Source organism: Gorilla gorilla, chromosome 10, assembly GCF_029281585.2.
Source record: "Gorilla gorilla gorilla isolate KB3781 chromosome 10, NHGRI_mGorGor1-v2.1_pri, whole genome shotgun sequence".
Lineage (NCBI taxonomy): Eukaryota > Metazoa > Chordata > Mammalia > Primates > Hominidae > Gorilla > Gorilla gorilla.
The window spans coordinates 108,776,988-108,804,795 of record NC_073234.2 but is presented as its reverse complement, the minus strand read 5'-3'; the positions used below and the strand labels follow the sequence as shown (position 1 = coordinate 108,804,795).

Below are 27,808 nucleotides of genomic sequence, written 5' to 3'. Positions count from 1 at the left end.
TAAACCCCTAATAAAAAATGAAATGACACTTGAACAGGACTTAAGGATTCTACAGTTGGTCTTCGGCAGCAGTATATTTTAGGAAATGTAATGGCGGTGGGGGGGGGGGGGGTGCCTTAGCCAGTTATGCTTTTAAATGGAACTGCAATAATAAAAGTGATAGTAGTGCAGAAAGTATCTGTATTAGAATTCTAGAGTAAGTCAAGAGCTCACATTCATTAAAATAATGACACAATTCCATGGGGGTGGGGAGAACAGCAGTAAAGCAACCACATACTATACTATTAGACTGGCAACATTGAGATTGAAAATATCCATGAGGAGAATACTGACATCTTAGTGGTAAGCATTTCCTTTTAACCCAGTAATTCCAGTAGTAAGGATCATACAAATGTACCGCTAGGAAGAGGTAACGTATATGATCATCAATGGGAGAACAGTAAAGGTGTTACTGTGGAATTCGCGACAGGCTTTCATTTGGAGGGGGAATATTTGAACACAGTTTAAACAACCCAGGGTGAGCACACAATGCACTATGCACTGAAAGGTATGTTTCCGCTGGGTGTTTATACATTTCAAAGTTAAAAGCATACACCTTACCCAAAGTTTCAGAAACCTGGTTTGCAAATCTGAGTTCATGTGTGTGTGTGTTTTTTTTTAAAGCCATGATCATTTTTTCCATTTTTATTTGATGTTTCCAAATATAAAAAAGTCAGGATTCTTACATCAATTATCTCAAATGAGACCATGCAAAGCAATTCAGTGTATACAACAATCATTTTTCCCCTTCAGTTCTGCTGCTTTATACAACAGTGATTGACAGAAAATTGGATGGCATGTGCCTGGTTGGAAAATGTCATCTGTTTACAAAATAACATCATGCAGCACAGTTTCTACTTTGTCTGCAAGTCAATTCACAAAAAACTACTTATTTTCTGTTTTTTATTTGGGAGGCACATGGAACTGAAAAATTTAGCTGCCCAATTTTATTCAACTACCCCACCAAAAAAAAAAAAAAAAAAAATCACAAATGACAGTCCCAACACTCTGCAAATTTTGGAGGGTTGAGATAGTAGACACTATTTGTTATACTCAGTAAACTATTTAACAGAAATAAATCTCCCTAGGGCCTTTCCTCTCATTTTGCTAGACTGGGTTCCAGGAAAATCGTGAAGAACCCCTCATGTAAAATTTGAAGTGTGAAAACTGTATTGTTGCATTATGCAGATTTTTGCTAGTTGCATAGACTAAAGACGTTTTGCTAAATGGCACTGAAAATCCTTACCGAGTGTCACTATTCAGTCCAAGTGTTTCTGACCAAAGAAAATTATACAACAATATTTATAGGCTAACTTTAAAGAGATGGTTGACATTAATACTGTACATATTTTACATGTCAAATACATAGTCCAAGAGTTTATAAAATAAATTCATGCATCATTACCTTATTACCTCTAAGAATATCATGTACAAGATAGGCACTCCCCCACCCCCCAGTACTTATGACAGCATTTCAGGTGGAAGCAGTCTTATATACAAAAACAATCCAGTTTCTCTGCTATGTTAAGTATATAATTTAAGGAAATTTCAGAGATTACTGACCAAAAAAATCTTAGTCCATTGAAGATAGAAAGTGTCAATTTGTGGGATTTAAAATGTTTCCTTTATAAAAGAACACCCAGAATATGTAACCTCTGTACAAAGAAAAAAATATAAAAATTCTGGATGATCATGTTTGATCACACTACGTACTTGAAATGTTGCTGGTTAAAAGTTTTTCTGCTTTACTCATTCCTTTGACAGCATTAATTTGTGAACATTTATATTCAGTTCAGCTGTATTTATGGCACAAGATCTCATTTTCAAAATGGCACTAATTTTCCTTAAGTGTAACAGCACTCTATTTTTAGCAGTAATTATATTTTTAAAGGTTAATTTGTAGAACAAATGTTTTAACTATACTTTTTTCTACTCTATACTCCCCAGTTACAATATTTACAAAGGGCTGAAGTCTATATAAAAAAATGATCTTTGGCTGGGCATGGTGGCTCATGCCTGTAATCCCAGCACTTCGGGAGGTCGAGGCAGGCGGATCACGAGGTTAGGAGTTTGAGACCAGCCTGACCAACATGAAGAAACCCTGTCTCTACTAAAAATACAAAATTAGCCAGGCATGGAGGCAGGCACCTGTAATCCCAACTACTCGGGAGGCTGAGGCAGGAGAATCACTTGAACCCGGGAGGCGGAGGTTGCGGTGAGTTGAGATTGTGCCATTGCACTCCAGCCTGGGTGACAAAGCGAGTCTCAAAAAAAAAAAAAAAAAAATCTTTTACTTTCCCCCATCCCTCATTTTAGTCAAACTTTTCCCACCTCATTTCTGCCCTGGTTGGGGAAGTGCAAGAGTTTCAGATAAGGTATCTATGTGTTTTAGATGGGATTCTTGATTTTAAGTGAGTATAAAGTAAAAGATTTAATTCTTAGTTCAGGTATGTTCCAGTGCCTCGAAAGTTAGTTATGTGACAAATAGTACCTGTTGACAACCCAGAAAAGATGAGACATTCTAAGGTGCCCTAACAATCTTCAGTCTCTAACAGCTGAACAGGAAGGCCATTTCACTCAACTGTGATGCGATCATCACTGACTGGCATTTACCATTAGATTTCAAGACTCCACTCCTGTGGGGGCCACTAAATAACTGAATACATTTTAAAAGCAATCTACACTGAGGGAAATAACGGTTCTAAGGTATTCTGCATAGAAAGAGTATCGATAATGGGAACTGGCAACTGAGCATGCTAAATCAAATTCCATGAATACAGTTTTCATAAGATGTCTTTACTACATGCATTTTGCTAATATTTCCCTAAAATATTCACCAACTCTACAGAGTTATACTTTGTGTTAAGGTACTATTGAGTTATAAGGGAAATAGCCATATCAGGTAGCTAGTGACATAATACCAGTTGTGAAAATTCAGACAAAATGAGTCGACAAATCCCCAAAAATGGCAAATTAAGCCCTGTGACAAAATAAGTTATTGGATCATACAGAAATAGCCCAAATCTGGAAATTTCGAATAAAATTGTAATCCTGTAAAACAAGTTTTGGGGTGAACGGATTTCTTTAATACCAATAATATTTTTAATTCCCACCACAGATGGATTTGCTGAATATACTAATGCTGTGAATGAGAAAACAATTTTGGGGGAGGTATACCCACAAGTAATCTGATGACAAAATAAACCACAGACTGATGTCAAATGGACAAAAAAACTGAAAATATGCTGTGAGAAACAGACAACCAAAATAATATAGGGGGTTGTGGGGTATGGCACAGTTAAGGCATCTAAACAAAAATTCCACATGGCTTTGGCTTATTAAAATATTTTACACTATTTTTTTAAAAAAAGATTTGAAAGCATCTGAAAAACATGCAAATTGTTTGAAAACCTTGCATGGCAAATTCAGACAGTTTGCAAGCGTCAATCAGATGTTTGACGAGGAAACGAAAGAAGCCTCTCCCCATGAGACTGCACGTGGTGGGAGAGGCCTACCCAGTTCTCTCTATCTTACACTAGATGGCAACCCAGAGGTCTGTGCAGCGGTTACAAACAAGGCATTATTATCTGGAAGGGAAGGGACTGTAGAATTTCCATTGGCTGGGGAACAACCCAGCTTTAGCTTTTCCAGATACTCTGCATGTACAGGTTTATGACACTGGAGAACTTTGATAGCATCTTCTACTTTGAACCACTCTCTCTTCCTTCCTAGAGAAAAGAATGACATTGGTTACAAGACAGTCCATTTTAAAAAGTAAGCCATATAAGTAATGCCCACTTACTCCCCGATAAATGACTTAGACAACAATATGTTGGGGAAGAATTAAGATGAATATGCATCTCTACATTTGAATTATCTTCCCTGCTCTAAATGAAAAGTGATCAAAAAAAAAAAAAATCTAAGATGGAAACTGGACGCAGGAATATAAGCAAAGAGTATTCAGATAACAAAAGGGAACTTACCTATATTAACAGAATCTTCCCAATCTTGTTAGAACAGAGTATTCAGATAACAAAAGGGAACTTACCAATATTAACAGAATCTTCCCAATCTTCTAATATTTCAGTAACTGTTAGAACATAAACATATGTTCTGTGCTTTCGGTCTTGGTTCTGCTTGAATATAAAAAGAAATGCATTTTAATCTACAGGAGCTAGCCATGGACACATTTTCCAAGGGAAAAAAATTAGTCTGGCATACTGCTGATTAGCATAGCATATTTCCCAGCACAGGCAAGTATATTCAGTTGTACAGTCCAACACAAAAGTGACTTTATATAAGACAAAACATTTAAAAGTTAAACAGAAGACTAGAACTAGAGCTTCATCATTACTGGTGGTGAAATTGGCTCTCAATACTACTTTTTTTGTAGAAGTCTGGAGATGTTGCCCAGGCTGGCCCACTCCTGCCCTCAAGGGAACCTCCTGCTTTGGCCTTCCCAAAAACTGAGCTTACAGGTATGAGGACCCAGCCTCCAGTACTAAACTTTAAACACTTATTTCTATATATCTGATGTTATTTTCTTTTTCTTTTTTTTTTTTGAGACAGGGAGTCTCACTTTGTCGCCTAGGAGTACAGTGGCGTGATCTCAGCTCACCACAATCTCTGCCTCCCAGGTTCAAGTGATTCTCCTGCCTCAGCCTCCTGAGTAGCTGGAATTACAGGTGCACGCCACCACGCCTGGCTAATTTTTGTATTTTTAGTACAGACGGGGTTTCACCATGTTGGTCAGGATGGTCTTAAACCCTGACCTCATGATCCACCCGCCTCGGCCTCCCAAAGTGCTGGGATTACAGGTGTGAGCCACCTTACCTGGCCTATCTGATGTTATTTTCATAAAGAAAATCTTAAGAGTTGAATGGAATCTTATTAAAATAATAGACCTGCATTCCCATAGTTTTTATCCTATCCCCTCTTCCCTGGGGCTAATCCTGACAACCTTTCAATGACATGGAAAACTGCTTCCTTTAGGACCTTTGTAAGAGCAAACAGCACCAGTTCCTTTAAGCACTCCTCCTGCAGGCCTATCAAGGTGTACATAAAGAATAGCCCATGGCCTGGAGCAGAAGCTCGCGTCTGTAATCCCAGTACTTTAGGAGGCCAAGGCGGGCAGATCACTTGAGGTCAGGAGTTCGAGCCCAGCCTGTCCAATATGGTGAAACCCCGTCTCTACTAAAAATATGAAAATATTAGCCGGGCATGGTTGTACGCCTGTAATTCAGCTACTTGGGAGGCTGAAGTAAAGGATCGCTTGAGCCCAGGAGGCGGACGTGGCAATGAGCCCAGATCATGCCACTGCACTAAAGCCTGGATGACAGAATGATACCCCATCTAAAAAAAAAAACATAAATTAAATAAAACAGGCAACTGAGCTTGTTTCTGGGTTAAAAATTAAACAAGTTGGCCTTCCTTCATCCTGATTAAAGTTAGCCTTCTTTGCCATAGTCCACGACTTTAGATAATTGTCCTGATTTTGGCCACAAACAACCTGAAAAATCTACTCAAAACAGTGGGTTTTTACAGCTGGGAAGGATTATCTTTTTATATCTGAGAAGGAATAAAAACAACAATAAATTAGAGGCAACTGTCACTTAACACATCATTATTTTTAAGAATCAGTTGTTTTATTTCTATGTCTCACAAATCAATACATTTATTATGCTATATTCACAAATTCATAAAAATCACTGGGATGAATGGGCAGGGCAATCCAATTTTCCCTTATATTTTCTAAGGGGAAAGGTATTTTTTGATTGACATGTGCTGTTAAACAGTATTTGTAAAGCACTTAATACTGTTACCTTCCCATATTATTTAAGCTTTATTTATAATGTGAGACATTTTCTTCAAACACCTTGTCAGCATATTGACAAATGCGTTATTTGTAAAAACCTCAGTATGTTTTTCAGTTTAACCAGGAGATGGTGCTATTTAACTGGGTGAAGCAACTGCTGAATTCTGGAGAAGACTGAATTCTACTTGAACGACTTTTCTCTTTTTTTTTTTTGAGATGGAGTGTTGCTCTGCAACCTCCACCTCCCGGGTTCAAGCCATTCTGCCTCAGCCTCCCAAGTAGCTGGGACTACAGGCGTGCGTCACCACACCCAGCTAATTTTTGTATTTTTAGTAGAGACAGGGTTTCACCATATTGGCCAAGCTGGTCTCGAATTCCTGACCTCGTGATCCTCCTGCCTTGGCCAACCCAAAGTTCTGGGATTACAGGAATAAGCCACCACGCCCGGCCAACTTTACTCTTAATTACTGTATTCCGGTAAAAGTCATCATCAATTCTACCAAGTGCTACAAAATCGGGATTTTTTCTGAAGTCCTAAGGCTTAAAAATAAAATTTATATGGTTCTACTATAAAGGCTGTACTAACCTATAAACAGCACCCTGAAAAAAGAAAGTGACCATGTTTCTGGTATACTGTGTATCTAGGTCTGAATCTTGGATGAAGATACATCTGGACCTCCTTTCTCCCTGGCTTCTAGAGAGTGCCTATCCCATTCAAATTCCCTCCCTGAAAATTCTATTCTGCCTTCAGTAATAAGAGAATATATGAAAAAGAATTCTGTTCTTTTAGCATCTGTTCTATGTACCTGAGATTTATATGTTCGTACAATCCTTTAAGTCACTAGGTATATCATATAATATTATTTGCTAAGGGCAATGGGGACATTTCCAGATAAAATACATGAGACCTAAGCTCTTAGGTCATACTAAAAATATTGTACCTCCTAAAAGATCTATACCCTAAACAGTCTACAGTGGATTAAAATAAACATTTCAGTATCAGCTCCACTGTATTGTCAAACAGAAGTAATCACTACCATAATAATGCTGTATAAAAGTGATGGCAGCCGGGCACGGTGGCTCACGCCTGTAATCCCAGCACTTTGGGAGGCTGAGGTGGGCAGATCACTAGGTCAAGAGATGGAGACCATCCTGGCCAACATGGTGAAACCCCATCTCTATTAAAAATACAAAACTTAGCTGGGCATGGTGGCGCGTGCCTGTAGTCCCAGCTACTTGGGAGGATGAGGCAGGAGAATTGCTTGAATCTGGGAGGCAGAGGTTGTAGTGAGCCAAGATTGCACCACCACTGCACTCCAGCCTGGCGACAGAGTGAGACTCTGTCTTAAAAAAAAATTAATTAAAAATAAATAAATAAAAGTGGTGGCATATGAAAAAGTGACTTTTACTTCCCTCCCTACCTAATCCTGGACTGACTGCCTACTGCTAGTCTGAGAGAAATGTCTGGTTCAGGCTGCTGCCACATTATTTGGTTGGTTAGGAAGAAATCATTAATTCTATTATCAGCAAAGTGAAGATTACTTTTTAACTCACCTCAAATATGCCCAGAAGTCTGCCTAGTTTTCCTTTGACTCCAGCCTATTAAAAAAAGATGAAATATAAAATGTTTACCTTTTTATAACAAAATGTATATAAATACAAGTTACACTCTGGCTATTTACTTAAATCTAATTAAATACAATACCCCTCCCCATACCAACTCACTATCTTCCTGCTTCTGTGAAGTTTTTATTGTCATTTACTTCATAAGCGGCAAGGACTGATCAAAAATTAGTATTTCTGGCTGGGCGCTGTGGCTCATGCCTATAATCCCAGCACTTTGGGAGGCCGAGGCAGAAGGATCACTTGAGGTCAGGAGTTCGAGACCAGCCTGGCCAACATGGTGAAACCCTGTCCCTACTAAAAATACAAAAATTAAGGCCAGGTGTAGTGGCTCACGCCTGTAATCCCAGCACTTTGGGAGGCTGAGGCTGGTGGATCACCTGAGGTCAGGGGTTCGAGACCAGTCTGGCCAACATGGTGAAACCCTGTCTCTACTAAAAATACAAAAATTAGCCAGACGCGGTGGCACGTGCCTGTAATCCCAGCTACTCGGGAGGCTGAAGCTGGAGAATCACTTGAACCTGGGAGGCGGGGGTGGCAGTGAGTCAAGATTGCTCCACTGTACTCCAGGCCTGGCAACAGAGCGAGATTCCATCTCAAAAAAAAAAAAAAAAAAAATTAAAATTAAAAATAAAGTTGCATCAGGCAAAAAGCACTCCTGGACCCGTCTCGCTGTCTTAGTGTTATGTAGCAAAGGGCCTTGTTTTTAAAACTCCGAAATAGAATTTGTGTGAAAGAACATCTCACCTCCTCATAAACTTCCCTCACGGCAGCACCGCCAGGTTCCTCCTCGGGTTCCATTCCTCCTCCTGGGACAATCCACTGGTCTGGGTACCGGCTGCTACTCACCAGCAGCACCTGTAAGGTGAACCGTAACTGTATACTTCCAGCCTGAGAAGCACTTGGTATATAAACAACATTCTCAAACCTCTGCAAGGTTGTAACTCTATTCTAGATTAATCTATTTTAAAATTTAATTAAAATTAGGGGGTACGCATTATACCACAAAAATGCAATTCACAACCTTTGTTAAACACCATCTTTCTGAAATCAGAATTAACATTAACATGGTCACACTACCAAATCACCTGTATCTAATAAAATAATTTAAACTACTGGTGATAAAACTCTCAAATTATTGGATAATAACAAAGGATAAAAACAGAAACTTGGCCGGGCGCGGTGGCTCATGCCTGTAATCCCAGCACTCTGGGAGGCCGAGGCGGGCGGATCAAGAGGTCAGGAGATCAAGATCATCCTGGCTAACATGGTGAAACCCCAAACCCCGTCTCTACTAAAAAAATTAGCCAGGCGTGGTGGCGGGTGCCTATAGTCCCAGCTACTTGGGAGGCTGAAGCAGGAGAATCGCTTGAACCCAGGAGGTGGAGGTTGCAGTGAACCGAGATCGTGCCACTGTACTCCAGCATGGGTGACAGAGACTCCATCTCAAAAAAACAAAAAACAGAAACTTGGCTTATTAGCCAGAGTTGTATGCACTGAGGTCTATGGTCACATAAGTTTATTTAGTTATGGAATATTCCAAATTTAAGGAAATGACCATAGGTAGATTACCTTGTTTCCTCACCTAAAAAAATAAGAATACTAAGAAGATAACAGATGTGTGAGAAAGAAATAGGGAAATGCACATAAAGCCGATTCTTGATACAGAGTGCTTGTTACTGTTATGATTAGGTGGCAAGAAGCATCCTTCATATTTTAAACCTGCATACATGGGCAAAAGTCACTTCATTCTTCTAACAGGCAGCTATCATTTATGATCTAGACCAGGACTGGCAGTCTGCAGCTCACCACCTGTACAGTCTGTGAGCCAGAAGTATTTTTACATTTTAAAATTATGTGAAATTCAAATTTCAGTGTCCACAGATGGAATTATTAGAATCGAGTCACTTACTCATTTTTACATATTGTCTATGGTTGTTTTAATGATACAACAGCAGAGTCAAAGCAGTTGTGACAGAGACTGTGTGGCCCTCAAAACTTAAAATGTTTATCTGGCCCTTAATTTGGAAAGTCTATGGACCCCTTACCAAGAATAGCATTAAGATTGAAATGTGGCCGGGCGTGGTGGCTCACATCTATAATCCCAGCACTTTAGGAGGCCGAGGTGGGCGATCATCTGAGGTCAGGAGTTCCAGACCAGCCTGGACAAAACATGGTGAAACCCCGTCTTTACTAAAAATACAAAAATTAGCCAGGCGTGGTGGTGCATGCCTGTAATCACAGCTAATCGGAAGACTGAGGCATGAGAATCACTTGAACCTGGGAGGCGGAGGTTGCAGTGAGCAGTGAGCAGAGATTGCACCACTGCACTCCAGCCTGGGCAACAGAGCAAGACTCCATCTCGGGGAAAAAAAAAAAAGACTGAAATCTACAAATTGTTACAAAAATACCCTATTACCTTAGACAAGTATCCTAGATTTTATTTAACAGGTAACAGGTATTACATACCCATCTTTTAAATGAATATCTGGCCGGGCGCGGTGGCTCATGCCTGTAATCCTAGCACTTTGGGAGGCTGAGGTGGGCAGATCACCTGAGGTCAGGAGTTCAAGACCAGCCTGGCCAACATGGTGAAACCCCATCTCTACTAAAAATACAAAAAATTAGCCTGGCGTGGTGGAAGGCACCTGTAATCCCAGCTACTTAGGAGGCTGCGGCAGGAGAATCACTTGAACCTGGGAGGCGGAGGTTGCAGTGAGCCGAGATCATGCCACTACACTCCAGCCTGGGCAACAGAGCTAGATTCTGTCTCAAAAAAAGGAAAAAAAAAAAAGGAATATTTGTGGGCTAGCTTAGGTTGAACTTCACTTAAGTTAAAATCAACTCAAGGTGAGCGTGGTGGCTCACGCCTATAATCCCAGCACTTTGGGAGGCTGAAGTGGGTGGACATCTGAGGTCAGGGGTTCAAGACCAGCCTGGCCAACATGGTGAAACCCCATCTCTACTAAAAATACAAAAATTAGCTGGGTGTGGTAGCACATTCCTGTAGTCCCAGCTACTCAGGAGGCTGAGGCACAAGAATTGCTTGAATTCAGGAAGCAAAGGTTGCAGTGAGCCGAGACTGCACCACTGCACTTCAGCCTGGGCAACAGAGTGAGACTCTGTCTCAAAAAAATAAGAAATAAAAATAAATAAGTCAATTTGAACAAAAGTGTCCACAAAATTATCTTAGTATACTACCTTCAAGTAAATTTAAACAGTTCTCCCTCGAAAAGACATAGGGTTTATCACGAAGTTTAATTCTCGGTGTGGATAGAGATGATGATGATGATAACTAAGACAGGGTCTCACTTGGACATCCACACTGGAGTGCAGTGACACAATCTCTGCTGACTGCAGCCTTCACTTCCCGGGCTCAAGTGATCCTCTCACTCCAGCTTCCCGAGCAGTTGGGAGTACAGGCACCCACCACCAGGCCTGGCTAATTTTTGTACTTTTTTTTTTTTTTTGAAATGGAGTCTCGTCCTATCATCCAGGCTGGAGGGCAGTGGCATGGTCTTGGCTCACAGCAACCTCTGCCTCCCGGGTTCAAGTGATTCTCCCACCTCAGCCTCCAAAGTAGCTGGGATTACAGGCACCTGCCACCACGACCAGCTAATTTTTGTATTTTGAGTAGAGACGGGGTTTCGCCACGTTGGCCAGACTGATCTCAAACTCCTGACTTCAAGTGATCTGCCTGCCTTGGCCTCCCAAAGTGCTGGGATTACAGGAGTAAGCCACCATGCCCAGTCTGATTTTTGTATTATTTTGTAGAGGTGGGGTCTTGCCATGTTGCCTAGACAGGTCTCAAAACCATGGGCTCAAGTGATCTTCTCACCTTGGCCTCCCAACTGGGATTACAGGCAAGAGCCATGACTGATTTTTTTTACTTTTAAATGCATGCCAGCACTTCTATCTGTCCTGCTCCCTCCCTGCTGCCAGGAGCTGCTGGCCTTTAAGAGTTCACAGCCAGCACAGGAGTCTCTCCCATTTGACTAAGTTACCAGGAACTTTTCCACACTGGAAAGTTTCAAGCTGACAATTCAGCAACTCCCACCTTTCTCTCAAGCCCCCAAAATGCTGAGTTAAAAGAGAATATCTATTTAGGCATAGAACCCCCTCTTAGAAAAGCAGCATTCCAGGCCAGGCATGGTGGCTCACGCCTGTAATCCCATCCCAGCACTTTGGGAGGCCAAGGCGGGCAGGTTTGAGAACAGCCTGGGCAACACGGCAAAACTCCCTCTACAAAAAATACAGAAATCAGCCATGCATGGTGACATGTGCCCATAATACCAGCTACTCAGGAGGCTGTGGTGGAAAGGATCACCTGAGCCCAGGAGGTCGAGGCTACAGTGAGCTGTGATCATGCCACTGCACTCCAGCCTGGGCAACGGAATGAGACTGTCTCAAAAAAAAAAGGTGGGGGGGTGGTTATTACATTATCAAATTATACCCAGATAAGACTTTATAGAAAAAGAAAATTAAAAATCCAAAAGTGCATGCAAGGGTCTCTAAGTTCAAATTCTACTTTAAACAGAGAAACTACAAATCAGATTTCAAAACCTTTGTATTTTATTCAAAACTGGAGGCTTACAGAGGATCTATGGCAACCAAAGGCACTGGTGTTCTATCAAGACTGGCAAGTGAACGTTAGTTTTTAAGTTAAATAAAAATGTTAAGAGTTTGTCTCGCATCACTGGAAAAGTAAACAGCAACTACTAGTCCAGACTGCAGAGTTACAGGCCTCTTTTTCTGGTCACTAGGTATGGGTTAGGAATAAACTGGTTTCTATTGCCTAGATGAAATTCTTGTTACACAATTCTATGCTCTCTAAGCAACTTCCTGGATTACGTTAATAATGGGACATAACGCAGGTGGCTAGCCACCTGAAAAGTACATCATCACTTAGTAAATAGTAAATAGGGAGTTCAAAATTATCCATATTCAAAATGTTGCAGTCCTGAATAAATGAAATGCAAAGTCTCATGTATCTAGGTCATTGACTGTGATGTTTCCAGTTCTCCAAGACAGAGCTAGCTAAATTACAGGAGATTAATAATGTTGAAAAACCGTTAGTATAAGATGTGTCTGCTTTTCTGAAGAAACATTTTATGCTTCAGATTTTTTTTTTTTTGAGACAGAGTCTCGCTCTGTCATTCAGACTTGAGTCTAGTGGTGCAATCTCGGCTCACTGCAACCTCCGCCTCCTTGGTTCAAGCAATTCCCTCCCTCAGCCTCCCGAGTAGCTGGGATTACAGGCTCCCACCACCACGCCCAGCTCATTTTGGTACTTTTAGTAGAGATGGGGTTTCACCATCTTGGCCAGGCTGGTCTTGAACTCCTGACCTCGTGATCCACCTGCCTCGGCCTCCCAAAGTGCTGGGGTTACAGGTGTCAGCCACCGCGCCCGGTCTATGCTTCAGATTTAAAACCAATCCTGCATCTACAAGACATGAGCATGACTAAACTTTTCTTCCAAAAATGAGTAATATGGAACCCTTGTGTCTCAACATCTCTCTTTCATAAATTACTTTTTAGAAAGCCTCATGAAAATAGTATATAAATTTGATAAGTGATTTAGCACAATCCAGTAATTTAGGATAAGAATCTCAGCTCACTGCAACCTCCGCCTCCCCGGTTCAAGCGATTCTCCTGCCTCAGCCTCCCAAGTAGCTGGGATTACAGACATGCGCCACCACGCCCAGCTAATTTTGTATTTTTAGTAGAGACGGGGTTTCTCCATGCTGGTCAGGCTGGTCTTGAACTCCAGACCTCAGGTGATCTGCCCACCTCAGCCTCTCAAACTGCTGGGATTACAGGCATGAGCCACCACACCCAGCCAAATGTATCTTTCAAAAAAAAAGCCAATACATTTAAATGAGTAATTATCTATGGTCCAGAAATGATTCACATCTAAACTACTAGCTTAAGGCAGATTTGCTAATATCCAACTTTTGGTGATGGTAGTTTTGAAATCCAGCATGTTTCATTAAGCACTTGTCTACTCATCTAAATTGACAAACCTGCAGATAGAATTGGGCTCCTCTGGGCCCTTGATCTGCCAATTAATTCCAGTCTGTCCTAAACTCTGCTACTTTTGAATCTTTCATGCTTTTGAGGGTCTACAGCTAACACAGTCACCACTAGCATCATATGGCTAAATTTAAGATTAAATAAAATTTAAAATTCAATTCCTTAGTCCAGTCATATTTCAAGTGCTCATCTCAAGGGTCACATATTGGACATCTACAGCCAATTAATGGTATATCCTTTTCAGAACAGGTAAAATATGTAACTGTTAGTTATTTATCCACTTAAATTTTCATGCAAAACCTTACCACTTTAAAACGCTTTTCGAAAGAAAATCAGCATCATGAAAATGGGCTAGCAGGAAAGAAGCATCATGCACATGGTATCCAAACTAAATCCATTCACTTTTGTCTTTACAATCTTCAGCCTCTAGAAGGATAGAGAACAGACTGACTCCTGTCAAAAAGTGACAATTCAGCACAAGTTCTCCACCTTAAAGAGAAGCACTGTGGAGAAAGAAGTTGCTGATTTTGTTCCTTATCTACTAATTGTGTGATACTCAACAAGAATTGTATGTGATGAAAAGATACTGAATATACATCTTTCCCTCAAAGAGCTTATATTCTTGGAGGTGGGGTTGGAGTAAAGTCACATAGAATGCTCAATATTTTGTGTCTAAAAACTGCAAGAACACATACATCTATATAAATCTATATCATTATAAATTGTGGACAAACGATTTAGCCTAATCCAGTAACTTATCATCCAAGAGTCCCTTGATATCTCAGGAAGAATAAATTTGGTCAGACCAATAACTTCAAATTATCTTTCCATAAAATGATCGCTTTAAATGGGTACTTAATATCTGTGATATAGAAATGATTGGCCATCTAAACAACTAGCTTATGAAAAGAGGTCTCATACAGATGTCATGGTGACAGATTTGAAAGTCTGTCTGTTTCATTAAGTACTTGCCTACTCATCTTGAATAGTTCATTTGGGTGTTCAAATGAGGGCAAGGCCACATCTGGGGGGTGGTGGTGGGGAGAAGGCAGTGACTAAGAGTGAGCAAGAACTGAGGGATACACTCCAGATAAGAGAATAGACTGGATGATGGCGTATGTCTGCCAGGGTGGAAAAATATGAACAGCATTAGTAGAGAGAAGGACAATTAAAACAGTCCCCTGCCTGCCCCCAACCCCAATAACAGTGAAAAGTTTTTTAACTTAAGGCCAACTAGTGTGATAGCTAGGCCATCCTGTGATCACCTGGGGTCTGTCATGCACTTGGAAGCGGTCCCCAGCACTAGATCTAGACCAGTACAGATGAAAAAAAGTTGGTATCACATTGGAGCATGTTTATATTTTAATTAGGCAGACAACAGAGGACACTAACAACTTTTTAGGCAAGGGGGTGAGATTAAGATGAAAACATAACTCAGTGTTTCCTAAGAACCACCACACCTGCTCTATTGTTCAGTGCTATATGACCATTTCTCTTTCCAGAAAAACATTTCACCAAGTTAAAAAGCCTGAGATTATAAAAGAGAAACTGGGGATGGTGGTGAGGAGTTGCACTGTAGTGGAGTATTGTCACTCCAGAACTATCAGGAACTCAAGAATTACAGCTTTTCTGTTGAATTCACTTGGAATCTGTTGAAGATGAAAATCATCAATGTAGATTTTTCTGGACTACATTTTTATGGAACTACTAAAGCAATTCAGCTTGAAAAAACATGTTTTGTAAAGAGCATGCAAATAAAACAGTCTAGCCGGGTGCAGTGGCTCACACCTGTAATCCCAGCACTTTGGGAGGCCGAGGCAGGAGGATCACTTGAGGTCAGGAGTTCAAGACCAGCCTGGCCAACATGGTGAAACCTCATCTCTACCAAAAACATAAAAAGTAGCTGGGCATGGTGGTGCACGCCTGTAATCCCAGCTACTCGGGAGGCTGAGGCAGGAGAATCACTTGAATCCAGGAGGCAGTTTGCAGTGAGCTGAGATAGCGCAACTGCATTCCAGCCTGGGCAACACAGTGAGACTGTCTCAAAAATAATAATAATAAAAAAATCAGAGTTCATTCAGTATTGTTTTCCAGAGGCCAAAATTAATAAGAAGGTGTACTTTCATTATCAAAGATTTAGCTATGTTCTTCCAGTTAAGAGTTTTCCAACCTAGACAAAAGATTTGACGTATCTGCTAATACAAATTTTAAGTGTTCCACAAAAATTTGAGAATGATGAAAATATCTAGTATAGTCAATAATGGAAATTTTGTTTCTTACATAAATTTTGGAGATACTAGTTCTGAGCAGTCCGTGTTTTTACTAGTTACATACTCACATTTTTCAGCTTCATTATATCTTTTCTACTAAAACTCTGTGGGAAAACTCAACTATTAATAGCTTCTTTTTTTTTTTTTTGAAACAGGGTCTCACTCTGTCACCCAGGTTGGAGTGCAATGGCGTGATCTCGGCTCACTGCAACCTTTGCCTCCTGGGTTCAAGCAATTCTCGTGCGTAAGCCTCCTGAGTAGCTGGGATTACAGGTACACACCACCATGCTCGGCTCATTTTTTTTTGTATTTTTAGTGGAGACTGAGTTTCACCATGTTGGCCAGGCTGGTTTTGAACTCCTGACCTCAAATGATCCACCCACCTCGGCCTCCCAAAGTGCTGAGATTACAGGTGTGAGCCACTGTGCCCAGCCTGAACTATTAATATCTTCTATAGGCCAGGCACAATGGCTCACACCTGTAATCCCGGTGCTTTGGGAAGCCAAGGCAGGCGGACTGAGTCTAGGAGCTCAAGACCAGCCTAGGCAACATAGGAAGACCCTGTCTCTACAAAAAACTCAATAAATTAGCCAGGCATGGTGGCATGTACCTGTAGTCCAAGCTACTCGGGGGGCTGAGGTGGGAGAATCATCTGAGCCTGGGAAGTCAAGGCTGCAGTGAGCCATGATTGTGCCACTGCACTCCAGCCTGGGTAACAGAAGTGAGATTCTGTCTCAAAAAGAAAAAAAAATTATGTATTATATATAAAGATTTACTATATATATATAAAATCTATACATGCAGAAATCTAAAATCAAATTTCAGCACAATTTATTGTAAGGTTTTTTTTTTTGGCTTGTTTTGGGGGCGCCATTTGCTGAATCACAGCAACATAACCATAATGGTTGCTTTTCTTGCAATAATATTGATTTCAAATAATAGGCAGCTGCTCCTAAGCCCCTCCTACAAAAGTGGAAGAATCTCAATCTCTAGAACCGTATCACAATGCATTATTCTTCAACACTCACTCTAAACGCACACAACAGCCATCTACACATTTCTATCACACCCCCAAATCTACTAGTATAGTTAGCATGCTAATTAATGCTCTAAAGATGGGTTACAAAAGCTCATTCTACAAAGACACACCAACAGTTGACAGAGCCACACGTGGTCATTCATAGGTTTGAAATTCCCTTCTCTGAGTAGACTAGATTTTCTGTATCCATCAAGATGCTGGTCTGTTACATTAGCGATGACAGAGATGAAGGAAGATGCATTCAACCTTCCAGATAAATCAGAGCTGTGACCATATGAAAGATTTACGAAAAGGAGGCTACTCATTCTACCAGGTTGCAGAGCCAGACCTGGAGCACATTCAGACCCCAAAGCCAACGCTATTAGTGTGGTGAAAAGTGAACACATCTCTTCCTAATCTATTCAACCTATCTTCACATAAGCATTCTTCCTACTACACTACTAAATCTTACTCCCTCTTCCCATGTATTAGACAATTACCAGAAAAAAACACCACTCACCTGGCACTGTTGAAGAGTTATTTTGTCTTTTCCTAGATGCCTAAGGTTTCAAGCATTTGGAGAGAAGCATTTATCACTTTAAGAATAGTGTATTGGCCGGCCATGGTGGCTCATGCCTGTAATCCCAGCACTTTGGGAGGCCGAGGTCAGGAGTAAGAGACCAGCTTGGCCAACATGGTGACTAAAAATACAAAACTTAACTAAAATTTAAATACAAAATTCAACTAAAAATACAAAAATTAGCCAGGCGTGATGGCATGTGCCTGTAATCCCAGCTACTTGGAAGGCTGAGGCAGGAGAATGGCTTGAACCTGGGAGGCGGAGGTTGCAGGGAGCTGAGGTCACGCCACTGCACTCCAGCCTGGGTGACAGAGTGAGACTCTTAAAAAAAAAAGAATAGTGTATTGACAGTAGTCAACAGGAAACCAACCCTAAATCTTATTGGATAAAAGTCTGTGAATTAGAATGATCTATTGCAAGCCTGCTCAACCTGTGGCCCGTGGACTGCATGCAGCCCAAGATGGTTTTGAATGCAGCCAAACACAAATTTGTAAACTTTCTTAAAATATTATAAAATATTTTTGCAATTATTACTTTTTTAGCTTACCAGCTATCATTAATGTTAGTGTATTTTATGTGTGGCCCAAAACAATTCTTCCAATGAGGCCCAGTGAAGCTAAAAGATCGGACACCCCAGGCCAGGCACGGTGGCTCACGCCTGTAATCCCAGCACTTTGGGAGGCTGAGGTGGGCAGATCACGAGGTCAGGAGATCAAGACCATCCTGGCCAACATAGTGAAACGCTGTCTCTACTAAAAATACAAAAAATTAGCTGGGCGTGGTAGCACACGCCTGTAGTCTCAGCTACTCGGGAGGCTGAGGCAGGAGAATCGCTTGAATCCAGGAGGCAGAGTTTGCAGTGAGCTGAGATTGCACCACTGCACTCCAGCCTGGTGACAGAGCGAGAAAAAAAAAAAAAGCTTGGGCACCCCTGATCTATTTTATAGAATCTATACCCTTTATCACCTGACGGGTCCTGCTCGCTGGTGATGTATAAAAGGTGCTGTTCAAGGGCTATGTAATGCATTTATGCCTTCAGAGGCTGTAGGTCCCTGGGCCTCGAATTCCCATTTGTGTTTCAGCTTTTACCCTTAAAGATGCAATTGTCATGGCTTGGCTCTAGGAACTCCAACCACTATAGATACCACTTCTGTTCCCGGGAAGGGGAGCGGAGGAGCCATCCAGAGAACCTCAAGTGATCCCTAAGAATGAAGAGGTTTATTATGAAAATTGTAGCTATTCAGAAACTGTTTGTTGTTGTTGCTGTTTCTGAGACGCTGTCTCGCTCTGTCGCCCAGGCTGGAGTGCAGTGGCGCAATCTCAGCTCACTGAAAGCCCCGCCTCCTGGGTTCAAGGGATTCTCCTACCTCAGCCTCCGGAGTAGCCAGCACTACAGGCACACACCACCACGCCTGGCTAATTATTGTATTTTTAGTAGAGACGAGGTTTTGCCATGTTGCCCAGGCTGGTCTTGAACCCCTGACCTCAGGTGATCCACCCACCTTGGCCTCCCAAAGGGCTGGGATTACAGGCGTGAGCCACTGCACCTGGCCTACTCAGAAACTGTTTCGAGGTTGCTGTTCTTTCTTTCCAAATTATCATGAATCAGGGTATCATGAATGGTTAAAACTACATGTTAACCTACTTCTACCACACTTAACCAAAATTCAGCCAAAATTAGGTCAGCCGTGTTATTAGGAACACCCACTATGCACATAGACATTTTAAAAGAACATAGGTTATGAAAATGATTTGATACATGCTAAACAGCTACCTACTATTAAGAAAATTAGTACTTCTTTTTGGACCACAGAGGCAGAGTAGACCAGAAATAACAGTTCTTTCTTCTAAACTATGTTTAGCTCTAACTTATATGGGATTGGTAGATAAGTATTATCAATAATGTGGTAAGTCAGGTTGACCATGGATTTTTTACCCAGCAGGTCAATGTTTTAAAGTGACAGGGTAAGCTTTTTTTCAATTAGAGAAAGGCTTGAACTATACCAAGACCCTAAGGAAAAAAAAAAAAAAAAACAATCCAATGCAAATTCTACGTTAATGCCTGGTTTAATGAAGGGAAACCTTCTGGGAGAGCTGGAGGCACAGATGAAGAAGTTGGTGACACTTCCCTGTGTTTAAAAAAGGCTTCCAAGCCGGGTGCGGTGGCTCATGCCTGTAATCCCAGCACTTTGGGAGGCTGAGGTGGGTAAATCACGAGGTCAGGAGATCAAGACCATCCTGGCTAACACAGTGAAACCCCTTCTCTACTAAAAATACAAAAAATTAGCCAGGCATGGTGGCGGCCGCCTGTAGTCCCAGCTACTTGAAAATAGCGTGAACCTGGAAGGCGGAGCTTGCAGTGAGCTGACATCGCGCCACTGCACTCCAGCCTGGAGGACAAAGCGAGACTCTGTCTCAAAAAAAAAAAAAAAAAAAAGGCTACCTTTGGATAGTACTTATTTTTGATGAAAGTGGTCTCCATTTGAAAGAAATACCTTCAAGGACTTAACTCTGAAGAACTATGAGCCCCAGAGTATGTGTGAAAAGGGTGGACTGACTATTGATTCTAAGTATAAAAATGCTAGTTGAGATTTAACTCTAGTAATATTTTGAATTAGTATTGTTGCTCATCGGAGCTCTGGTTTTAGGTTTTCAGACTCGACCTTTCCCACCAAAGCTCTACTTCATGATTTTGTACAACTCAAGATTTTTCAGGAATATATATTCAACATTATAGCAGACCATCTGTAGAAGACAGCCCCTGGCTCATAGAGCTTAAATGCTAATTAGGGCAGCAAGTCCTATGGAAGAGTAGTGGTTTTTTTTTTGTTGTTTGTTTTTTTGCAGGCAGGGTCTTGCTCTGTTGCCCAGGCTGGAGTGAAATGGCATGATCTCGGCTCACTGCAGCCTCCGCCTCCCAGGTTCAAGGGATTCTCATGCCTCAGCCTCCTGAGTAGCTGGGATTACAGGCACATGCCACCACTCCCGGCTGCTTTTTGTATTTTGTATTTTTAGTAGAGACAGGGTTTCGCCATGTTGGCCAGGCTGGTCTCAAACACTTGACTTCAGGTGATCCGCCCACCTCCGCCTCCCAAAGTGCTGGGATGACAGGCGTGAACCACCCGCCTGGCCGGTAGTGGTTAGTCCTTAAGACTGATTTGTTAATGCCTCTCTTGCAACTATGTCTGGATTTCACCCAGGATCAAGTCATTCTACTTCTCCCCTTAGCAGTCTAAACCTATTTTGCTGCCAGATCACTCTCAAGCTTGAACACATCTAATATCTAAATGTTCTTTGTTCAAAACTAAGTTCAAAACAAAACTTTGTTCTTGCGTAGCAACTTCTCAACCTTACATTTGAAGTGTTGCAAATTTTTCAACTATTACTGATTCTATGCTATCCCTAAGCTGCAGCCAAATCTATCACAGCCCCAAGTCTTGCTCTATTTGGGACGCCTGGTCCCTCCTCTCCCAGGCACCCACATCCAACTCCAAATGACTCACATTGGATCTGAACCCCAGAATACCCGACCGCACTTTTCCCTTACTTTATTTCCCTTTCCATTGATCCCTTGTCCAACCTTTCCCTACAGAATGTTTCTTAGGAGCTAAGACCTCATCTCTTCATCCCCTTTTAAACTATCATATATGCAAATACATTCAATTACCTATTTGTAAAAGCATTGTCATCTTTCACTGTACAAGCACAGTACCCAGCTACTCTACAGGGCAATTAGCTGTGGGCCTGTCTAGAAGCCCAGTTGCCAAAACTGAGGGTGCTTCCCCACAGAAATAACTAGCTGGGGAGGTAGGTCAAATAAACAAAACATTTAGAAACAAAGGACCAGAGCTCAAAAGGATCTGCCAGCTTCTGTGACCTTGGGATAGGTTACTTCTGCTACCTAATTTCTTCCTAAACAAATACTAATACTTATTTACCCTACAGAACAGAAAAAGATAAAATGGAAAATATTTAATATATAAAGCCACCTTAAAAGAATAACTCTGCTCTTAGAACAACCTTCTTTCCTAGAAGAATCTGTTTTAAAGTAGAAACTTACTGAGAACTTCAGTACAGGAACAGCCAGATGGGAGCGCCACGTAGCTTTTTTGGGGTCAAATTGCAATTACTCTTTTACTTCCATTTGTACTCTATATAAACATTTCATCCTCAAACAAAACATACATTTAAATCTTCTAACCAGGATCTAGGTGTTTTTCATCCAGTAGAGGGAAACATTTCTCACCTATTAACTAGAGAGGTGGGTTCAAGCTGGTTTTCTAGACTGTCCTGGGAAGTCTGGCAATGCAATTTCAACAGAGTGAAGGCAAATTCATAGAGAAACAATAGAATCTCCAGGAAAGCTAACAGAGTTTATTCTGTAATCATCATGTAATAGATAGAGCCTCAACTACACACAATCACAGAAATGAAAATTCTGAAGAGCTAAACCAGATGTTAAAATTGGCTGTGCATTTCACTTAAGGAGAATTGTAGAGTCTTCCCTCAGATCATATCCTCTAACAAGATGACTCACTCTCTTCGATTCTCAACCTACAGGTTATCAGATTTACCAAGTTTTATACAATGGATTTTTCTAATACATTCTCCAAAACTTGCTCCCTACTTCACCTTACCTAATGACACTGGTCTCTTGACTCAACTAGAGGCTATGAATTTAGTATTTATTTCAGTAGAAATAATATCCAAGCATAAAAATAATCATTTATTTTTATTGCTAAAGTAATTCCTAAAGCTTCTATCAGTCTTTGCTTTACCATAAGCACAACATAGATCATCATTTCAATTTCCATCACTCATATTTTCCCCTAGAGTCTAGTATTTTTACAAAGCCTGAATTCCAAGTTCACATTATGGCAACACTTCAGTCACCACTTTCAGATAGGCTTCCAAACTTAGCCTCACAAAAATCTCACTCATTCAACAAACAGAGCCCAACATCAGGAGTAAGGACTGGACCCTGAATCCTGACTCTACCACTTCCTAATTGTGTCATTTGGGAAGGTACTTATGCTCTGCAACTGTCTCCTCACCTATAAAATGGGAGTAACTTCACTACCTCCCAGTGTTAAAAGGATTAAATGTATAACAAGTTTTCTTCTGGCAGCGCCTGGCACATTATAAGCACTCAATTAAGAATATCATTACACAATATTGAGGAAACCAGACAAGATCCTTGATCTGTCTTGATCCCTTTGGGCTATCATTTCTTTTATATTTAAAGTTTACTACTTTGCCTCAACATGGCCCCTTTCCGCTAAGGCTTTATCTTTTTTACAGAACACACTTAATGCTTGTTGACTTGTTCATTTTGTAAAAGTTAATAACCTTTCCCTTTGCAGTTTCTAGCTCTCCTAAGCAGACCCATCTCAAAGGCTGGGGCCGTATTTCTCTGCACACTCGTTTGGGATTCAAGTCTAATACGTAAAGGTTATGAGTGAGCACAGAGCAACCCATTTAAAGGGCTTGGTTTCTTTTCAAAAAAAATAAAGGCAAAACAAGGGTTTGAAGGGCAAATTTCGAGAACTTTTCGTTAACATAACAAGAACTAAGCCACTGAGTGTATTCTGTGTCATACTCATCACAACTACAGGGACTAGCAGTAAGGAAGCCATTAAATTCCCATCTCCAGCCTTAGCCTAGTATTTTATACACGGTTGGTTATGAAAGCAGAACTCAGAATGTTAATTTTTTTCACCTATGTAATTTATCTTAAGAGTGGCAATACCAAAAGGCTACTATTGCCCTAAGCAAACTTCAACAGTTAGCCATTTTAAATAAATATGACTGGATTAAGTAAAAATCGCTCTCCAGGGAAACCCCAAGGGTCTCATTCTCAGCCCAATGCAGATGGGTAAATTATCCAAGAACGACTGCTCTTAGAACGAGAAAGGCTACTCCTTTCCAGATGTCAAGCCAGACAGCAAAGAACCCTTTATACATAAGCTGAGAGCTGGAGATTACTGTCTGAAAATGGCAGCTTTGCCCGTCTCTAGTCCATCGTCTCCCTTTTGGCATTATTCCACATTTTTCACTAACCATTTTTCTGCAGTCAGAAAACTTTAAGAAGGGAAGGCCGTTTTAAAAATGAGGCATAATTATGCCAACAGCTTGCGGGTTCATGGACCCACAAGAATTGCCAAGACGACTCAATTCCAAGCACGAGGACTGTCTGTTACTCCACAAACATGCTTAGATCGAATCCGAGACCGCGAACGGCTGTAACATGGAAGGAAAATATGTAAAAGAGGCACAAGGGCTCTGCTGCAACACTCACGCCATTTCCACCCTCCTCTCGCTGAGCACTCGAGGTTTATCCGGCTTTCAACTCAATTCGCACGTTAAGATGGTGACTCCCGCTAGGCGAGACTTACACGGCCCGGGACCTTCCCGGGGACCACGCGCCTTCTCGAGTGCCCAGATGGAGAAACTGGGGCTGGGCGAGCCCCCTTTGTCTCATCTATCAGCCCAGAGAAAGGAAGGAAGAAGTGAGGGAGGAAAGGAGTGAGGGAGGAAAGGAGGGAGGGAGGAAGGGGGCTAATCCCTCCCAGCCCCGCAGCCTGCGCAGGGGCGGGGAGCGAGGGGAAGCACCCGGGCCCTAGACCCCGGCGCCCCGGAGGGCAGCGTGCGGCGCCGGGCGCCCTACCTCGTCCTCCTGCTCGCTCCGGAAGCACAGGCACGCTGCCCGCTTCTTGAAGCCCTCGCGGTCGTAGGTCCGCGTCTGGTTGGGCTTGAACTTCATCATAGAGGCGGGCTCCTGCTGCTGCTGCTGCTCTGGCCGCCGCCGTGGGGGCCCGGCCGCCGCCACCCCGCCGGGGAGTGGGGGCTAGGGCGAGTCGGGCGCAGGAGCGCCCGGGAGCGCTAGTCGGTGCGGGAGGTGCGGCGAGGCCGGTCAGTCCCGGGGCCGGCGGCCGCTCCGACGCGGGCGGGACGGGACGCTAGCGCGGGTCACTGGAACCAGGGTGCCGAGATGAAAGCTCCGCCTCTGCCCAGTTGTCCGCCGCTCTCCATGGAGCCCGACTCCCGCTCGCCTCCGCTCCCTCCGGCCGTAGCCGCCAGGGGAAGGGCAGCTAGAGGCGCGCGCCACGCGGAGACAGTTGCGAAGACCCGCTCCCACTGAGCAGCAGCACCGCGGCGACCGCGCGCCACCCCCTCTGCTCTGTTTAAGTGAAGCCCACATGCGCCCCGCCTCCCCCGCGCGCCACTGCGCCTGCGTGCAGAGACCGTTGCAATGGGGTGGGTGGGTAGGTGCGGCGGGGGAGGTAGGGGCGGGACATCGGCCGCCCGGTGGGCGGGGCCGCGCGCACTCCCGGGCTGGAGTTCGGCGAGGCCTTGGGACTGGCGCTGGAGCCCAGCGTGGGATGACCGTGCCCCGAAAACATGCCAGTGAATGGAAAGAAGCCAAGGTCCCCTCCCTCCCTGCTTATATCCTCAACTTTGCCAATGAGGACCCTAAATACCAGCTGCACTACAGGGGATGTAACTACATACACCGTCACCAAAGTTGCAGCCTGGCCAAGAAATGCCAGGGGACGTCGCAGCGATTGCAGACTCCGCGGTGACTGTGTAGATACGTCCAGAATTCGCCCGTGTAGCGCGGGGAGAGGCGAGAGTGAAGGCCTAGAAAAGTTAAGACGTTAAGTGTTTTTTTTTTTTTCTTTGTTTTCACAAATGGGGGGTAGGCAAATTTCCTTTTTTTTTTTGTATTTAAATTTTTAATCTTTGGTTGGGGATGGCTTGTATTTTTTAAAGAGTCAACTCTAGCTTAAACATTTCTTTGAAGCTGTCTATAACATTCCCCACTTTGTGCCACCTTCCGGAAAGTATTAATACTGGCAATGGCTAATAGTTGCGAAATGGTTTTCATGTGGATCTCATGCTAAGTAACAGCACAGCTGGATGCTGGGGCCACAGCACTAAAATATAATGGGATTTCTGCTATCTGGGAGCTTACAGTACCTTGGGGACTTGGAACAAACAACCTCTACACTTCAGAGTGTTAGAAGGGCTAAGATAGGAGCCAGGAGGCCTGATCTTAAGGTAGCTCAAGAGAAACCCAAACTCAGGCCATTCTGCCCTTCCACAGAGGCCCAGGTTGCTTGGGTCCTGACTTGGTTGGTTGGTTTTTCACCCCTTGAGGGCCTATTGTGTGTCAGGCACTGGCATCTAACAAAACCAGTCAGCCCCTGCCTCTCCAGGAGCGTAGGCACCTGAGAGCAAACCGTCAAATATTAAATGATCACACGTGTACACGTAAAACTACAAATGTAATGGGCTCTAAGGTTTCAGACAAAGATTTGACCAGATCTGCAGTCAGAAAAAGGTTATTGGGGCAGCAAGGCAGGAGCTGAGGGCTGAAGGAGGAGGAGCTAAATTGACCAAGAGCTTTCAAGGCAAAGGGAACTGGGATTTCTGCAGAGCCCAAAGTGGGAGGGAGTTAGGAGAGTTCTCAGAAATGAAAGAAATGGCCAGTGTGGCTGCAGAGCGGAGGGAAGCTGGTTCCGCCTCTGGCAGAGGGGCCTGTGAGGCCTGACTGAGAGGCTGGGGACCACTGGAGAGCTCAGAGCAGGCACTGGTCTTTCTAGTCTCCAACCTCCTTTAGATTTGGGACTGCTGCATCTAACTCATCTTGTTACTCCCAGAACCCAGCAGATGTAAGTTTGTAGAATGGGTTAGTGTTGAATACATAATTTAAGGAATGAGGCTTCACCACAATTAGAAATCTTATCAAGACTGCGCAGAGATGTTTTCCAAGCCATTGATTTCTTATTGAAGGCACTTGAAATTTAACTATGTCCAGGATTTACAAACACAGGCAGAAAACATCTAGCTGGGGAGTCCGCTATGGCTAATATGTGATTATTATTTTTGGATAATTGGTTCACATCAATAAAGTTATTAATCCTGGCTTGGTTGCACAGGCTAGAGTGCAGTGGCGCTGTCTCAGCTCACTGCAGCCTCCATCTCCCAGGCTCAAGGGATTCTCCTGCCTCAGCCTCCTGAGTACCTGTAACCACCACAGTTGCACGCCACCATGCCTGGTTAATTTGTGGATTTTTTAGTAGAGATGGAGTTTCACCATGTTGCCCAGGCTGGTCTCGAACTCCTGAGCTCAGGCAATCTGCCCACCTCAGCCTCCCAACGTGCTGGGATTTCAGGCGTGAGCCACTGCACTGTCCTCACTATGGTCTTTTTTATTTTTTATTTTTATTTGTTTTATTATGGTCTTTTTAAATGACAAAGAGATTCCATTTCCTTTGTTTAAAACCCTTCAAAGTTCTGGTTTCTAGTTGTTGCTCAATAAATACTAGTTGGCTGAATATTTGTTCACTCAAGTCTTTCCCATTTATTAATTACATGAGGGAAGGCATGAATCAGAATTAACTGAGAAAAATAAAGGGAAGATGCTTAGAACCAAATCACGGAAGGGAGGAAAAACAGCAGCACCAAGGCAGTGAGTGTGAGCTACTTGCTTCAGCTTCTTGGCCACTGGACTTAGTTTAAAAATCTTGGCTTCAGGTCTCACATGTACCAATTGCGCCCTCTCTCTCTCTCTCTCTCTCTCTCTCTCTCTATATATATATATATATATGTATGTTATATATATTAGTTATATATATATAAAACTAATTACTACTATTTATATTTGCTTCACCTCTGAGCCTTGTCTTTTCTCACCTCTTAATTGAGTATAATATGATTTATGGTATCTTGCACAAGGCTTAACTAACATACCAGAGTGAGTCTGAAAGTGCTTTGAAACTGTAAAAAGTTTAGAGAAACATAAGATGTTATTAACAAGGAAATTTCCATTGGAGATCTCTCCTCCCTCTCCTCCTTTTCCTCAAAGCGTGGAAGAGTAATTGAGAGGGCTATGGATTTTAACACTGCGGAGGAAAGGATCTTAGATTCTGCAGTGAATTAAACTGAAGAATGCTTTCATAATATGAATAACCACCTCTCTCCCATACTTATTTATTTGGTTGGTTTTTGCAATTATTGGGGAGAGATCTAACAGAAAAGGAAACTTGTCTGACTAAAATGAGAGAATAGTCTGGGCGTGGTGGCTCATGCCTGTAATCTCAGCAATTTGGGAGGCCGAGGCAGGTGGATCACCTCAGGTCAGGAGTTCGAGACCAGCCTGGCCAACATGGTGAAACCCCATCTCTACTAAAAATACAAAAATCAGCTGGGCGTGGGGGCGTGTGCCTGTAATCCCAGGTACTGAGGAGGCTGAAGCAGGAGAATCGCTCGAACCAGGAGCCGGAGGTTGCAGTGAGCGGAGATTGCACCACTGCACTCTAACCTGGGCTAGCGAGAGACTCCGTCTCAAAATAAATAAATAAATAAATAAATAAATAAATAAATAAATAAATAATAGCAAAAGGCCAAATTACAATGCTAGGTGT

General features: G+C 42.6%; 1 protein-coding gene and 1 long non-coding RNA gene across 9 annotated transcripts in view; one reads left to right on the top strand and one right to left on the bottom strand.

Moving 5' to 3' along the window:
• Positions 1 to 669: 669 nt before the first annotated feature.
• Positions 670 to 24,628, bottom strand: NUDT4 (nudix hydrolase 4). Of its 8 annotated transcripts, none has more exons than XM_019038870.4 (5): positions 24,046 to 24,628; positions 8,225 to 8,335; positions 7,409 to 7,453; positions 4,088 to 4,172; positions 670 to 3,767 (listed from the first exon to the last, which is right to left on the bottom strand). In XM_019038870.4, exons 1-5 carry the CDS (start codon positions 24,142 to 24,144, stop codon positions 3,565 to 3,567), a joined length of 543 nt encoding a protein of 180 aa, XP_018894415.1. In that variant the 5' UTR covers positions 24,145 to 24,628; the 3' UTR covers positions 670 to 3,564. The 8 variants fall into 8 exon arrangements, with proteins under 8 accessions (XP_018894415.1, XP_004053722.1, XP_030872394.1 ...); XM_004053674.5 differs by having other exon boundaries at positions 4,088 to 4,175; positions 24,046 to 24,601; XM_031016534.3 differs by lacking the exon at positions 24,046 to 24,628 and adding an exon at positions 23,677 to 24,000 and having other exon boundaries at positions 4,088 to 4,175.
• An 89-nt stretch (positions 24,629 to 24,717) lies between these two features.
• The window catches only part of LOC129525749 (uncharacterized), a 60,780-nt gene continuing 57,689 nt past the window's right edge, over positions 24,718 to 27,808 (top strand). The window contains exon 1 of the long non-coding RNA XR_008670212.2: positions 24,718 to 25,027. This is a non-coding gene — a long non-coding RNA (uncharacterized lncRNA). The remainder of the gene's footprint in view (positions 25,028 to 27,808) is intronic.

Coding starts and splice junctions, on each gene's coding strand:
- NUDT4 (XM_004053674.5), bottom strand. CDS start 24,144: ATGATGAAGTTCAAGCCCAACCAGACGCGGACCTACGACCGCGAGGGC. Junction 4,176..7,408: donor GACTTCTGGGCATATTTGAG/GTGAGTTAAAAA, acceptor TTTATATTCAAG/CAGAACCAAGACCGAAAGCA. Junction 3,768..4,087: donor GGAAGATTCTGTTAATATTG/GTAAGTTCCCTT, acceptor TCTTTTCTCTAG/GAAGGAAGAGAGAGTGGTTC.